The 14,353-nt window shown below is 40.8% G+C and overlaps 1 protein-coding gene across 1 annotated transcript; it reads right to left on the bottom strand.

Moving 5' to 3' along the window:
* Positions 1 to 470: 470 nt before the first annotated feature.
* On the bottom strand, positions 471 to 9,107 carry LOC107290675 (small integral membrane protein 10-like protein 2A). Its single transcript, XM_015819580.1, has 2 exons — positions 8,892 to 9,107; positions 471 to 3,333 (listed from the first exon to the last, which is right to left on the bottom strand). The coding sequence occupies exons 1-2, from the start codon at positions 9,087 to 9,089 to the stop codon at positions 3,313 to 3,315; spliced, it is 219 nt and encodes a 72-aa protein (XP_015675066.1). The 5' UTR covers positions 9,090 to 9,107; the 3' UTR covers positions 471 to 3,312.
* Positions 9,108 to 14,353: the final 5,246 nt, after the last annotated feature.

The raw sequence follows: 14,353 nt of genomic DNA, 5'->3' as shown, positions 1-14,353 counted from the left end.
TTCTAAAAATAAACAGATGTCATAAAATATAAACATCCACATATGGACAGTAATCCATCTTGGTCCCTGCCAATGATATTTTGTTTGCCATATAAGAACTAGACAAAATACCTTATGTTGTCCATACCACCCTGTTTTTAAGGGCTAAGTAGTGGCCTTACAGCTCAATACATTGATTGGTTCTGTACCAAAACGAACAATAATATTTGCACAAGGCTGCAGCAAAAGTCATTTATAGTCCAAGTGTTAAGCCACTTCAGACTTTTGCAGAAACAAGGCCCTCTTTTGCACCTACTCCTGCCTACCCCATTCCTACTAACAAAGTCTTACTAAAATGTCTATGTAAGCTTGTTGATGAAATAATTCTTTAGTGCAAAAAACATTTGAAAATAAGTCCCTGTCTCCAAGTATAAAGTGCAGACTTTACTAAAAGGAAGATACAATCCAATCCAAAATCCAAAATGGATGGGGATCTTGAGGCAATTTCAGCTTCATCCTTGAAATGCAGGTACATGAAATATAAGCTTTTTCAGACATTGGAAAACTTTTACATAGACGATAGTTATATTTAAATCAGAATAGCCATAATCTCGAAGACGTTTCTTTAAGCATGATTTCATTTGTATCAGTCAAGATCTCTGGATTCTGGTTTATTGTTAGCATGCTAATTTTGCCGATAGAAAATATGAAACAAATGTCAGAGAATCAGGCTGAATGTAAACCTTATCAAGCTACACAAAGTTGTGGATGTATTGATATGGATGGCAAAATCCAAATTTCCTTCTGTTCAGCTGGAATGTTTCAATTCTTTAGGAGTTTAACACAAAGCAATAGGGAACTTGATTAAAAGAGTTGCATAACTTTCTCATCAAAATCCTTTTTAAAACACACTAGAAAGTGATGCATATACATTGTTCACAGGTGGAAAATATCAGAACATGACTCCTGTAAGCTTGTGGAAAAGATTTTAGAAATAGGAAACTTGAAATATTCAAGAACTGTACTGTTTAAGAATTGTTCTACAACTAGGTTGAAATCCCCTTGGCTTGAAAGAATATTGTTCTCTGAAATCTTAACCTCACTATTAATGTACTACATAGCATTGCCATTTAAAATGGATCATCATAGCAACCTATTGAGGGAAAAGAGCTAACCTTAGCTTTGCGCTAAAGATTTCTGTGTTATAAGCTAATTATCGCATGCACTTTTGCACATAAGTCACTTCATCAGCTGCAGTCTCAAGAATGCCTGTATAATAAAATGGTGAATCTTTAATAATAAAATGGTGAATCTTTAAAGGGTCATGAAGTTCTACTACTCTTTCTACAAGACACCTGCAAACACCATAGTATACCTACAATGTTTTATGATTCAAAGGTCCTGCAGGCTGCACATCCAAATTCTGAAGTTTTGGTAGCTGGAAACACCCACATAGCTTTTTTAAAGCACTGATGCTACTGAGGATTGGCAAGGCCACTACTTCCAATGTAAATATATTTTAGACTATAATTCAATATTCAAGAGAAACTACATCCCTCATCGTCAGAAGGTATAATGGAAAAATGACCTTTATTTATCCTATGATAGAAACCAGGCATTTGGCTTTTGACTCAAAATATTTGCCTTATGTGTAACAATTCTTTATTAAATCCGGTAACAGTACCTAAAAGGTATCTTAGCCTATCCTTATGCACGTGAATACAGATAGCAATAGAGATAATTATAAAACAGCTATAGCCAACTATCATTTTATAGAAGGCTACTCGATTAGGCCTTCAGAACATTACAAACATATCTTGAGGGTTTTTTTAAAAAAAACAACAGCATTTTTTTTTTGCATTGCCTAAAGGCCAGCTGAAAATGCTGTAGCATCTAAACCAGCATTTCTCAACTTGGATTACCTGCTTGATATGTTTAACTGGACTCCCATCTCCAAAACCAGCATGTTGTTGCACCCGAGAGAATGAGGATTGCTGGACCATGTATAAACTATAATTCAGTAAGATTTCCACTTCTTCATTTTCCCTTAAAACTTTCAGCCTGCCTCATATATAATGTTTCTGGGGGCTCAGAAATGCTTTGGAAAAACTTCCCCCACCCTATATGCATGGTAGGAATGCAATACATAGTAAAAGCTGAAAAACATTTGCTCACACTATATGGCAACCAATCCACAGGCATATACTGTTCAAATTCAACCCTATTGATAATGTGCTGGTATTAATACAGAGGTGGTAGCAAAATGGGATTCCTGAAGGTTTTACTGAATCAATTTGACGGCCTATGTGTCGGTTTAGCTCCGTAATGCTGTTAAATTTGGATTGTCCAGAGTATTATAAAACCACTCCGGTACTCGGCTTCTGAAAAAAATGTTAAAAATAACAAGTGAGGAAGATTCAATAAGCAGATTCAGAAAGCACTTCCATTTCCAAACTCTGCTTTTTTTATATTTACTATTACACGACAGAGATTTGAGGTGCTAATAATCATATAGCTAAGCAACCACTGAGATACCTGACAATTCTTGCTTGGATATTTTATACTGGAAAGTATTTCTGTATATTCAGAGCTATTGGGTAAAAGACATGAGATTAAAGTAAATCAGAAAAACAGACAGATGTTGGTCCCCGATAAGCCGCACTAGATGTTCACCCAATGAAGCAGCCAGGCTGAATTTCAAATCTGAAGAACGAAATTCCTTGCAAATCAACATCTCAAGTAACACAAGGTGCATTTCATCGCCAACCCTTAATTCCAGTTCTAACATTGTCGCTTCTGGTTATGCTGGGGCTCTGATAGTCAAAAATGTGCAGAGTGTATAAAGTGTTCTCCACCTGTTTGGTTCACTAATGAAGTCATGACCTCTCTCTAACCAATCAGTTATTGTAGTGCTCTTGAAGGGACTAAAGACTTTCTCCAGGAGATCTTTCTCTAATAAACCAAGTGATTCCTTGGATACGATGACTCGATTTGTTACTTTACTCCAATGTGGTAAGACTTTTTCACCAATATCAGACAGTGGGATAGCTTGAAACAGAGGGCAGCATCTGATTTTGAGAGAGAAAGATTCCTTTTGCGAGTGATGATTAGCCATCTGAGTGCTCTTCAGTAAGAAAAGGACCCTTAGAAGGTGAAGGATCTGCTTATGCTGATTTAGGTTAGTCCTTCGCTGCAGGTGATGGTGTCCCAAATCTTCTTCCTGGGCCATACAGGTAAGAGAGAAAGGCATCATTTCCCTGTCCTCAAAGCTCTGCATTGTAGTAATCCAAAGTAAGTGGTGGAATGTTTGCTGGTTGTAACGAAAGACATAATTTAATGAATCTCAATATGAACCTGCAAGAAAGTAAAAATACAGGAAAATAAACTGGTTATCATTAAAACCACAAAATTAGTCAATTTTGATAGCTTTATCTGAAACCGAACTGACCATTTAACTATTTTAAGGGACCTGTTTAGATTACAGAAACTTTGATGTGGGATATGACCATAAAGTATAATTTACAGGTACGGTATAGGTCTGTGGTGGCAAACCTGTGGCACGCGTGCCACAGGTGGCACGCAGAGCCCTCTCTGTGGGCACGTGCGCCGTCGCCCCAGTCCTAGGCCTTCAGCTGGGTTTTATAAAACCTTTTTGCGTTAGGCCTCCACCACCATGTGCAAAAAAAAAAAAAAGGTTCAATCAATCAATTTCAACTTCTCGTGGGGAAAAAGAAGATCTTGCAAAGTTGGAATTGATTGATTGAACTTTTTAGTCCCATCCAGTCTGCCATTACCACCGCAATCACGCTCACCCAATGGGCCATGCCCACCCAATGGGCCACACCCATCTGGCACCCAACGATACATAAGTGGGTTTTGGGTTGCAGTTTGGGCACTCATTCTCTAAAAGGTTCGCCATCACTGGTATAGATGGTACCTTGTTCAATAGTAGCAACTGTGAGAGGGATCTTGGAGTCCTAGTGAACAGTTACTTAAATATGAGCCAGCAGTGTGCTGCAGCTGCCAAAAAAGCCATCATAGTGCTAGGCTGCATTAACAGAAGGATAGAATCAAGATCAGCTGAAGTGTTAATACCACTTTACAACGCCTTGGTAAGGCCACACTTGGAATACTGCATCCAATTTTGGTCACCACGATGTAAAAAAGATGTTGAGACTCTAGAAAGAATACAGAGAAGAGCAACAAAGATGATTAGGGGACTGGAGGCTAAAACAAATAAAGAACGGTTGCTGGAACTGGGTATTAGTTTAATGAAGAGTAGGACTAGGGGTGACATGATAGCAGTGTTCCAATATCTCAGGGGTTGCCACAAAGAAGAGGGAGTCAAGCTATTTTCCAAAGCACCTGAAGGCAGGACAAGAAGTAACGGATAGAAACTAATCAAAGTGAGAAGCAACCTAGAACCAAGGAGAAATTTCTTGACAGAACAATTAATCAGTGGATCAACCTGCCTCCAGAAGTTGTAAATGCTTCCACACCGGAAGTTTTTAAGAAGAGACTGGACAGCCCATTTGTCTGAAATGGTATAGGATCTCCTGCCTGAGCAGGGAGTTGGACTAGAAGGTTTCTTCCAAATCATCATCATCATCATCATCATCATCATCATCATCATCATCATCATCATCATCATATAATGATGATGAAGAATCACCCCTGTGGTCTTATGTTGCCTATCTGAGGAATCAAATAAGTTTATTACTTTGAACTGTGGATAGATTAAACTAACATTTGGTGAAAGAAGCCAAGGCCATAAAGTATTATTTAATCTGCATTTGATTCAACAAATCTAATCGTGATTTTTATAATCCTGTTTCAGCACAGCATGGTTTAAATTTTTTTTTTTAAATTGACTTTTTTATGTTTGTTGATGTTTTCCTACCCGTATATTATTTTGGTACTATTATTCATTATTAAGGGCATTCCCATTTTAGAGGAAAAAGTAAAATATACATTTTGGTTATAATCACTTGTTAATGCATAGATTATATAGTAAATTAAACCCCAAATCATCTTATAGAACTACTTTAAGCAAATAAAAACCCATCAACTACACTAGAATACCACCATAGCCCCTTTTAAATTTTACGGCTCAATAAAACAAGACACTTCAATTGATCTAACTTATTCTCAAATCTGTTTGATTTTAGCTTAGCCTGGTATGTAAATCAAGCTACTTATTCAATGTAATTAAAACAAATCAGAATCTAAAGAAACGGAGCAACATATACAAATAGTCCTCTCTTCCCTGTGAACTCTTATTGCTAAGCAATATTGTTGCAAGGCACATGACAGTGCCAACTTACAACAATGATTCCATCAGTTCCAGTTGTTGCTAGGCAAATCCTACGCGGTTGCATTGTCCCATAGTTATGTAACCATTTGCAATCTCCTGCTGGCTTTTCCATTGAAAGAAGCTGGCAGTGAAGATAGCTAATGGCAATTGTGACTGCAGGATGTTGTGATGTTGTAATAGCAAGCCTTGCTGCCAAACGTTTGAATCACAATAACATGACAGTGAGGACACTGACAGTTTCAACTATGAGAACCCACTGCAAGTACTCCTTGTTCCATATTGTCATAACTTTGGTCACTAAACAATGGTATGTTAAGCGAGGACCATCTGTAATAGCAGTACTAATAAACTGTGAAGGGTGAACCTTATTTTACATAGCATTCTATGGCATTAACAACAAGCATGCACTATCCAACTTTTCATAAAACCAGGTACTTGTACTTCAGAAACTTAATTTTCTCTCTTCTAGTACTCTTTAGCTTTTATGCTACAATTAGATTGCTGCAATTTAAAATCTTTTTACACTTTGTTGAATGTGGCATTTGCCATTATCCAATAAACTAAATACCAGAACATTATCATCCGACAATTGCTTGTTTAGAATAGACCAATAAGGCTCCAAAGTGATCTGTGGTGTCACACTTCAGGAACATGTTTTCTTAAACACATTAAATGGAACATTAAAGCATATCCAGATTTAAGGGACTAGTTTTTGGATCAAGATGATTACAATTTTCATCATAAGAAGAACACATTATAGAGAAATGTTTGAAATGTAAGAGAAATCAATTTTAAGAAACTGAATGAGTTCTACCTGCACAGTGTTAACAAGTTTCATATTCCAAAATAAAATATCACCTGTTGCCTTCAATTGTTAACAAACATACAGAAAATAGTAGCGCAGCAATGTTGGGAAGATCAGTAAGATAAACAGAACTGCCTTTTACCAGCTGATAGTATTTGTCCATCTACTGTAGAGTGACCTACAGAAATCCAGATGTTTATGAATTACAATTCCGAGTACTTCTAGAAGCATGGTCAAAGCATGTGTGTAATTATATAACATCTGAAGGCCACAGATTGCCTATTAAGCTAGTGTAACGTTGTCTGCTGATTTGCTGGTTAATCAATCCTTTCATAGGATTACATCTGAGATATTTAGCATTCATGGCATTTAAATCCTGTTCTAAGGGATCATCCAAGGATCATCTAACTGGGAACAAATCAGTGTAACCTGGAAAGTTCAACCAAAATGTTTTACACAAATGATAATTAAGAGTTCAGAAAAATATATTTATTGGACAGAATTCACTATTAACTCATCTATGTTTTTTAATTTTGGGTACGCCACAGTTCAAATCCAACAAGAGAGATGACTGACATTTGCTTTTCTCACTTTAATATTGGAATAGGAAACAAACTGCACTATTCTTATCCATTTACTCAATCCAATTTTCTAGAACTACACAGCACAATTACTCATAAAACTAATTGGCCAGGCAAGGAGTGGCTGTTTTGTGGCTTAGTGCAGGGTTTTTCAACCTTTTCACCCATTGTACCACTTTTAGGATATGGCAATATCTGAGTACCACCAGTCGCCCTGCAAGGTGTCAAAAACTTGATGACAAAAAAAATGGCACTGAAAAAAGTGCCCCCCAAGCCACAGCCGAGCAAGACACCTGCTTGCCCACCCGGTGATGCTCTTCCTCCTGTCCGAGGTTTTCATTGTTGTGAGCATTTCTGTTGAGGATTGGCAGCGGGGGGTGGGGTGGGAGGGTGTTTGGTTTTTAATCTCCCCGTCTGCTGGGTGGTTGCAGCAGGTTTTGGTCACTTCACATGATCCTGCAACACTGTGACCATGATAAATATAAATCGGTTGCCAAGCATCTGAATGTAAATCACAAGACCCTGGAGATGCTGCAACATTCCAGCTGATCGGCGCTTCTTCTGGGCTCAGCAGAAGCACCAAGATCAGTGTTGCTTTCCAGCTGATTGGTCCTTCTTCAGGGCTCAGCAGCTAGAGCCTGGCGCTGATCCTGGCGCTTCCACTGAGCCCTGATAGTCCCGAAGAAGCACCAATCATCTGGAAAGCGGCACTGATCCTGGCGCTTCTGCTGAGCCCTGACAGCCCTGCAGCTCCAGCCATCTCTCGCTCAGGTTTGTGCGGTGCTGCCACCGGTTCAGCTCATTCCCCTCCCCCGCTACCACTTTTCTAGGATGGTCGCATACCACCTGCAAGGTGCCAATGTACCACAGGTGGTACCCGTACCACTGGTTGAAAAGCCCTGGCTTAGTGTACTGGGTTAACACAACCCTAAAGGCCTCAAAGAAAGAGGGGCTCTTATCATTTTCTGAAACAGCTTAATCTGAACCCCAATTTTGTCTTGAGACCTGATCTTAGTCTTTGGACTAAACCAAGAAATGTATAAACCTAATTCTGAACACTTAAATGAGTGTGTAAATGAGTGCATACATCTTTATTTACATTCACTAGCTCAGCTAGGCTCAAGTAAAATTCATGTTTCTTCTGTCCTCAGTGGAACCCATACAATGCTTCCTCCTTCAATTGTTTTCCCCTCACCAAAACCACCTTATGAGGTAGGCTGGACTAAGAAAGAATACCTGTCTCACAGCTACCCAAAGAGTATTTGGGGCTTAGAATGGATTTAAAAAACCCAGTCTTCCCCATTTGGAAATTAAAAGAGGGTTGTACTCAGTGGTGGGATTCAGCCAGTTCGCACCACTTCAGCAGAACCGGTAGCTAATTTTTTTATTGCCCAGGCCCAGAATGGACTTTTGGAAGCAGCATCCACAGAAAACTGGTTGTTCACATATTTGAATCCCACCACTGGTTGTAATATGTCCTTTTGTCATATCCTGCTTTTATATTATTACTGTCATTTCTCTGTATGATAATTATCATCTTAAGTGCTTTTATTTGGTTGCTAGTCACTGAAACTCTAGGGTTGGGCAGAATATACATGTTAGTTAGTAAAACATTATCTAATTCCACTTCAGGATGTTGCAGGAAATTACTCCAAAGGGACTTACCTTTTGGTTTGATACATCGTAAAAATCTGCAATACAGAGTTAATTAAAAAAAACCCATTGAGGTAGGTGTAGGTAAGCATTACAATCAGCATGATTTACTACCTTTTAATTTAGGCCAGGTGAGTTTAATCCTCAGCAGCTACATTCACAGCACACACATCTATGATGATCTTTAACCTTGGTTTGTTTTCATGTGGCTTTGCGTGGTAGGCAAACCCCTTTTAATTAGCTAATAAATCATTTTATTGGATAAACCCACGGGGTATGGTAACTCAGTAACCACGCTTAAGTGTGTTGCTAATTAGGCAGTGCAAACCCAGAAAGCGAGGTTAGTTCAGTAAGTTCACGTCGCTGCCAGCCATCTCTAAGGTTACATTTGGTTGGGCGAGGAGTCCAGGAATCTCAGCTTGCTGATAAACCATGTTTGTGCAGGGAGTAAAATATACAATTTAAAACAAGTAAAGCCGGCAGAGGCTGACCCATGTGGGGCAGCCCTTCCTATTCTTATGATGATTTTTGCCCCCCCCACCGCCAAAGAAAAGCTCACCTGTAGCCTGACGTTGAACATCATCGAAGCCACGAGGTACAGGTAAGGGAAATTGATGCGGAGCTTCCAAGCCAAGTCGAAGAAGATGAGGAGGGTTCGCGTCAGCCCTTTGCAAAAGATGCCGTAGGTGCGGGCGGTGGCCGACTGGGAAAGCCGGGCAGCCAAGGCGGACAGGAGCGCCGACGTCGCCGCCGCCATCGACGCCCACACACACACACACACCTGCCGAGCCAGGCCTCGTAGGCTCCGCCCTCCGCACGCACTCGCCGAGACCCGGATGTCCATGGACCGGAGCGCAGCCGAAGGGCTAAATCAAGTCACTCGCGCTGTCGCTGACAATGACGCAGGCTTCGTGCGTCAAGTCGCACAAGCTTCACCTCGACCAATCCAGGCTTTTCTATAAGGATATCTTCCTCTCCTTTCGCCCGCCCGGCTTTCCCACTCTGCTTTTTAATAAGGAGCTTTCCGCTTTGGTGTTTTGTCTTTAAATCTTAGGACGGACTTAGGATAACAACTTTGACAATGGTTGCACCAGGGGTAGGCAACCTTGGCTCTTTTATGACTCGTGGACTGCAACTCCCAGAATACCTGAGCCAGCCATGCTGGCTCAAGAATGCTGGGAGTTGAAGTCCGTGAGACATAAGAGAACCAAGGTTGTGTACCCCTGGGTTACACAATCGCTTGTCAATTACAAATCATACGCTGCTTTTGGGGATCATGCCAGGGCGTGATTTCCCGCTTTAACTTTATTTTTAGTGCACAATGCTGGCTACAAACAAGGGTAAGGGGTTGTGGATGATTGGGTTTTGTTACCCTCTGGTCCTTGGTGCAGGTTGAGAGGGAGCAGAGTGGCCATTTTTCATTGGTGTGTTGAGATGGGACGTCTCTTGCTAAAGACCAGTGCTTATCTTAGCAATCAGAATTTAACATTACATTCAAACAGCAAACTTCACATGTAGGTTTTCATGACCCAAATGTATATAGGAATATGTATTTGTTTCCAACAATATGAATTCCCGTTTCTCATCAAACCCTTCGGTGGGGAGGTCAAGTTAGAGAAGGGCAAAAATTCTCCACCCAATTTTAGATAATTGTAGGCATTGCATACAGTGTGAATCTTGGGACGATGGCTTCAGAATCTAAGCTATTTAATACAAAGCAGAATTGTTCTTCAGAAGCTGGTCCTTTCTGAGGATTTTAGGCACATCATCATGTGAAAAAGTCAGTGGAGAACGTTCCCCCACAGGTAGCTTTAACACAATCAGACTATGAACAGACACTACATATGTTTTTACAATGATACTAATAGATAATGCGTGTAGTTAACAAAGCATATATAACTGCAGCTGTAAGGAATTGACTTTGAAATGATAAACCCAGCAATGCTTTCTCTGTAGTAGTCAATGAATGCAGACCTGGAGAAATGCCATTAGTAATTCTGTATGGACCAGTCCAATTTGCTTGAAAAGTATGCACCTTGCTCTTAATTTTGCAATGTGTAATTCTGGAATTATATAATTGTTCATTTTTTCTACCTAAAAAGGTTGTCCAAAATCTCTTTTCATATGCTCAGAGACTACATCTAATTTACATCTGAATTGTAAGAAGATACATTAACATAAGTGCATTCAGTTAGTTACACTACTGTGTTTTGTGCTGATCGCACAACAATTCCTCTTTTATTTTAATTACTCTTGACAAACTAATGTGCCACTTGGCAAACATTATAAATTAATTATGCAAGACTATGAGAGTTCTGCTTGCTGGTTTAGCTTGCAAACTGTGTGAACTTTTACTTCAGCATCATCTCTTTTTCCCTCCTCCAATTCTTTATTAACAACAGAGTCTCCTATCCCTTCTTGGCACATTTTTACTCTTTACCATCTGCAGTATATTATATACTCAGTAGCTTTGTCTTTGCTCAGATCTGAATCACAATCATTTCTATTGAAATGATAGCTCATGACTCTTGTCAACTGCAACTTAGGATCCCCCCTGCCCCCTAAGGAACCAGACCTCACTCCCGTCCCCTCCATCCCCCATGGAATCAGACAGGCCTCTATAACCAGTGGTGTCTGCAATAATAAATTCCCACTATTCACAGGGGAGCAGGGGCCCAGAGCCCTAGTTTTTTGTACTCCAGAAGTCCTTGCTCATCACATTTAAGAAATAGATTGTCATAGGAAACAGGCCCAGAAAAATGGTGATTAATCCCTGATGGTGTTGTTCCTCAGGCCCTAAGGCTAACTGCATGAGCGCCCCAGTCAGGCTACCAGGGCCCAGATCCTGATAGGATGTCACTCCCAAGACATGTCAGCAGTTTCTGTGATAAGCTAGGCTTGAGAAACAAACATGCCAATGTCCTTAAATGAACTGGCCTATTTAAGAACAACTGCAACAGACTGACCTCCAGTTGACTGTATTTGTCCCCTTAATGACCCGGGACTAAATCTGTCAGGCCTGCACCACACATGGACAAGCTATGAGCATAGATGTGATCTGACCAAGCTTTTGGTGGTAAATCTGTTGACCATCACAATGAACAGAAAAGTTTCAGCTTCAGGGGCTGCCATTCTGAAACTTACACCTCCCCCCCAAAAGCTCAAATTTTAATTTTGCTTATTTATGGTTCCAGCTATGGGCATGGGGGTTACCTTTGCTTTGATAGTGGTTTCTGCAGCCCTAAGTAGAGATGATTTGTGTGGTGCCACGATGAGGCCTAACAATGGGAAGTTAGTAGAAATAATAATTTAGTTTTTGATTTGAGGGTTGTTCCAGGTACAACCCATATAAATTTCATGAGGATCTCTTCCTCCTGAGATATGCGTTTCAAAAACTGGGGTGACTGCTTTCGGCCACCATTCCTAATATTGCTACCCTTGTGATCTGATCATTGAATCTCATTTGACCTCTCTGAGGGAGAAGCAACTTTCAAAGAAAAATAGGAAAGAGCCATTCCAGAGATGGCTGCCTACAAAGTCCAGATGCATAACCATTTTCCAGCTAAAGGTTTTGGCTCCATTCCCAAAGCTGCCTGAACCAAAAGAAAGTATAACTACAATTAAACATTATCCTATCACATATGTGCTGCCAGTTAATTCAATTTCCGCAGTAAATTTTTAGTAAATAGAGTGCTGCAGAAACATTCAGGGACCAATGGAGAAAAGTTTGGAGGCCACAAAAGACACATCTAGCCTAGTTTTGGTCTGTGGAGAAAAGAGAGGGCTAGTCTGTTNCTTCTAAGGTAAGTAAAATGAGGACCCAGATTGTTGGGGGCAATATGCTGACTCTGTAAACTGCTTAGAGATGGCTGTAAAGTAGGGGTCCCCAACCCCCGGTCTGTGGACTGGCACTGGGCCACGGCATACCAGCAACTGGGCCGCGCAAACAAGTGAAGCCCCATCCGCTGGATGCAGGCAGCATGTGAAACCACGCCCCCTCTGGTCCGCGGAAAAATCTTTCTCCATAGAACCAGTCCCTGGTGCCCAAAAGGTTGGGGGCCTCTGCTGTAAAGCACCGTGAAGCAGTATATAAGTCTGAGTCTATTTCTATTGTTATTATCTGATGCTTTCAATTCAGTCTTATTCTGATAGTTGTTTTTTTTAATTTTCCTTTCATTATGTTACAGTGTTCTGGGAGCATCACAGAAACATGGCTTCTAACGATGAAAAAAGCATTATTTGTATCAAGGGGAATTATTGGAATGAGGGAAATTTCTTTCCTCAAGAAAATACACACTGCACTGGTTAGGGTGTCTCCTGCCAAATGTACCAAGTAGATCCAGAATGACCTCCCAGGGAAGGCAATCTTCTTCTGTGTCTAGATCAAACTTTAATCTGCCAGAATAAAGCCACCTTCTTGACTTTGTCATTGGCCAAAAATAAGTCATTATCGGTACATCTTTCTGGTACTTGCCAACATACCAGCAGATGGGCTGGGATCTGTATCTCTCCATTTTCACATATAGTGTGTGGTTATCTGCTAAGAGCCTCCACTTGAGGATATTGGTTTTACATTTAGGTATTCCAACTCCCAACCAATTCAGATTGGGACTCATTTTTACAGCATGAAAGCCCAGAAGACTTGTTATAATTTTTGCAATGTAAACAGTCCAGTTATCCAGATTTAATAAGCATGACACCTATTATAAACTGACCCACTGCTTCTTTTAAAATGGAACTCTAAGCCTTCCATTGTAAAATGTAGGCTTAGTTCCTTAGAAAACTGATTAACCATAGTACATGGTGAAGCAGTTAATGAAAGAACTGTGGTCATTATAAATCATGGGTAATAGGGCTGTTTCATAATGTAGCACTATCCTTGTTCCTTGCTACAAGAGAATACATTTGTACCTTCCTATCAGTTACTAAGCATAAACCACATTAAAGTTGTCAGTTTAATAAAACATTACAATATTGACTTAAAACATATGTACAGACTAATTAAAACAGGCAAGAAGCCCCTTCCCCCATTTGATAACTGGTGCCCACTGGATCTTTTTGGCCTGTAGATCAGTTCTAGGGAGTTCTATCTATAAGCAAAGCCCCAAGTGAGAAAGCCTCAAACCTGCAGTAGGTCATAAGTTGTTAGACAAAGCTGTAGAGTAGACTATTAATATCTCGCATATGGGCAGTTTGAACTATCAAAGCATGATTTGTTTTAAAAAAGGAAGCAGACTAAAAATCTAGCAAACATGGCAAGATCAGAAAGGAATAATGATGAAGTATAATGGAATTGAAACTAAGGAAAAAACAAATTATGAGGTAAGCAAACATTTAAATGAAAATGGAAATAGAGAAGGGAAAAATGAAAGATAAAAACAATGCTTAAATAGGCCACAATTTGAAGAATTTACCGGAAAGCCAATTATTTGATGACTATGTTTCCAGAGGCTTCTAGCTAATCCAGTTGGGAGTTTTGCCAAGGGAGGAAACATCTTGAGGGCTCCCTCAACATCTAAAGTTGATGGCACCATTTTGAAGGCCCAGGGGGCCCTTATCCATTTACAGACTATACCAGTGATGGCGAACCTTTTAGAGACCGAGTGCCCCAAAACTGGCCCCGCCCCTGCTCCACCCCTGCCCCGCCCCCACCCTGCCTGCTCGCAGGGCCACTCATCGCCTCCAGGGCCCACCGCAGATCGCCCAGCAGCACCATGGCAGCCATGCCCTCTGCCCGCACCCCGCAGCATCAACTGTGCGCGATGGGGCATGAGGGCAGAATCTTGTCTACGCTGCCTGGCTGACATGTCCTTGGCTGCACTGTTCCGCGTGGGCCACGCTCGGGGGTGACTCTTCTCCAGGAGGGCTACTGGTGAGGAGGGGGTCATGGGAGGCAAGGCTGGGGCAACGGCACGTTTGCCCACAGAGAGGGCTCCGAATGCCGCCTCTGGCACTCATGCCCTAGGTTCGCCACCACTGGACTATACCATCACACGTGATTACATAATACTCATTTATTAC

This window comes from Protobothrops mucrosquamatus, unplaced genomic scaffold, assembly GCF_001527695.2.
Source record: "Protobothrops mucrosquamatus isolate PMUCROS unplaced genomic scaffold, P.Mucros_1.0 scaffold956, whole genome shotgun sequence".
In the NCBI taxonomy this organism is placed as follows: domain Eukaryota; kingdom Metazoa; phylum Chordata; class Lepidosauria; order Squamata; family Viperidae; genus Protobothrops; species Protobothrops mucrosquamatus.
The sequence above is the reverse complement of the archived record's forward strand: the minus strand, read 5'-3'. Positions and strand labels throughout refer to the sequence as shown.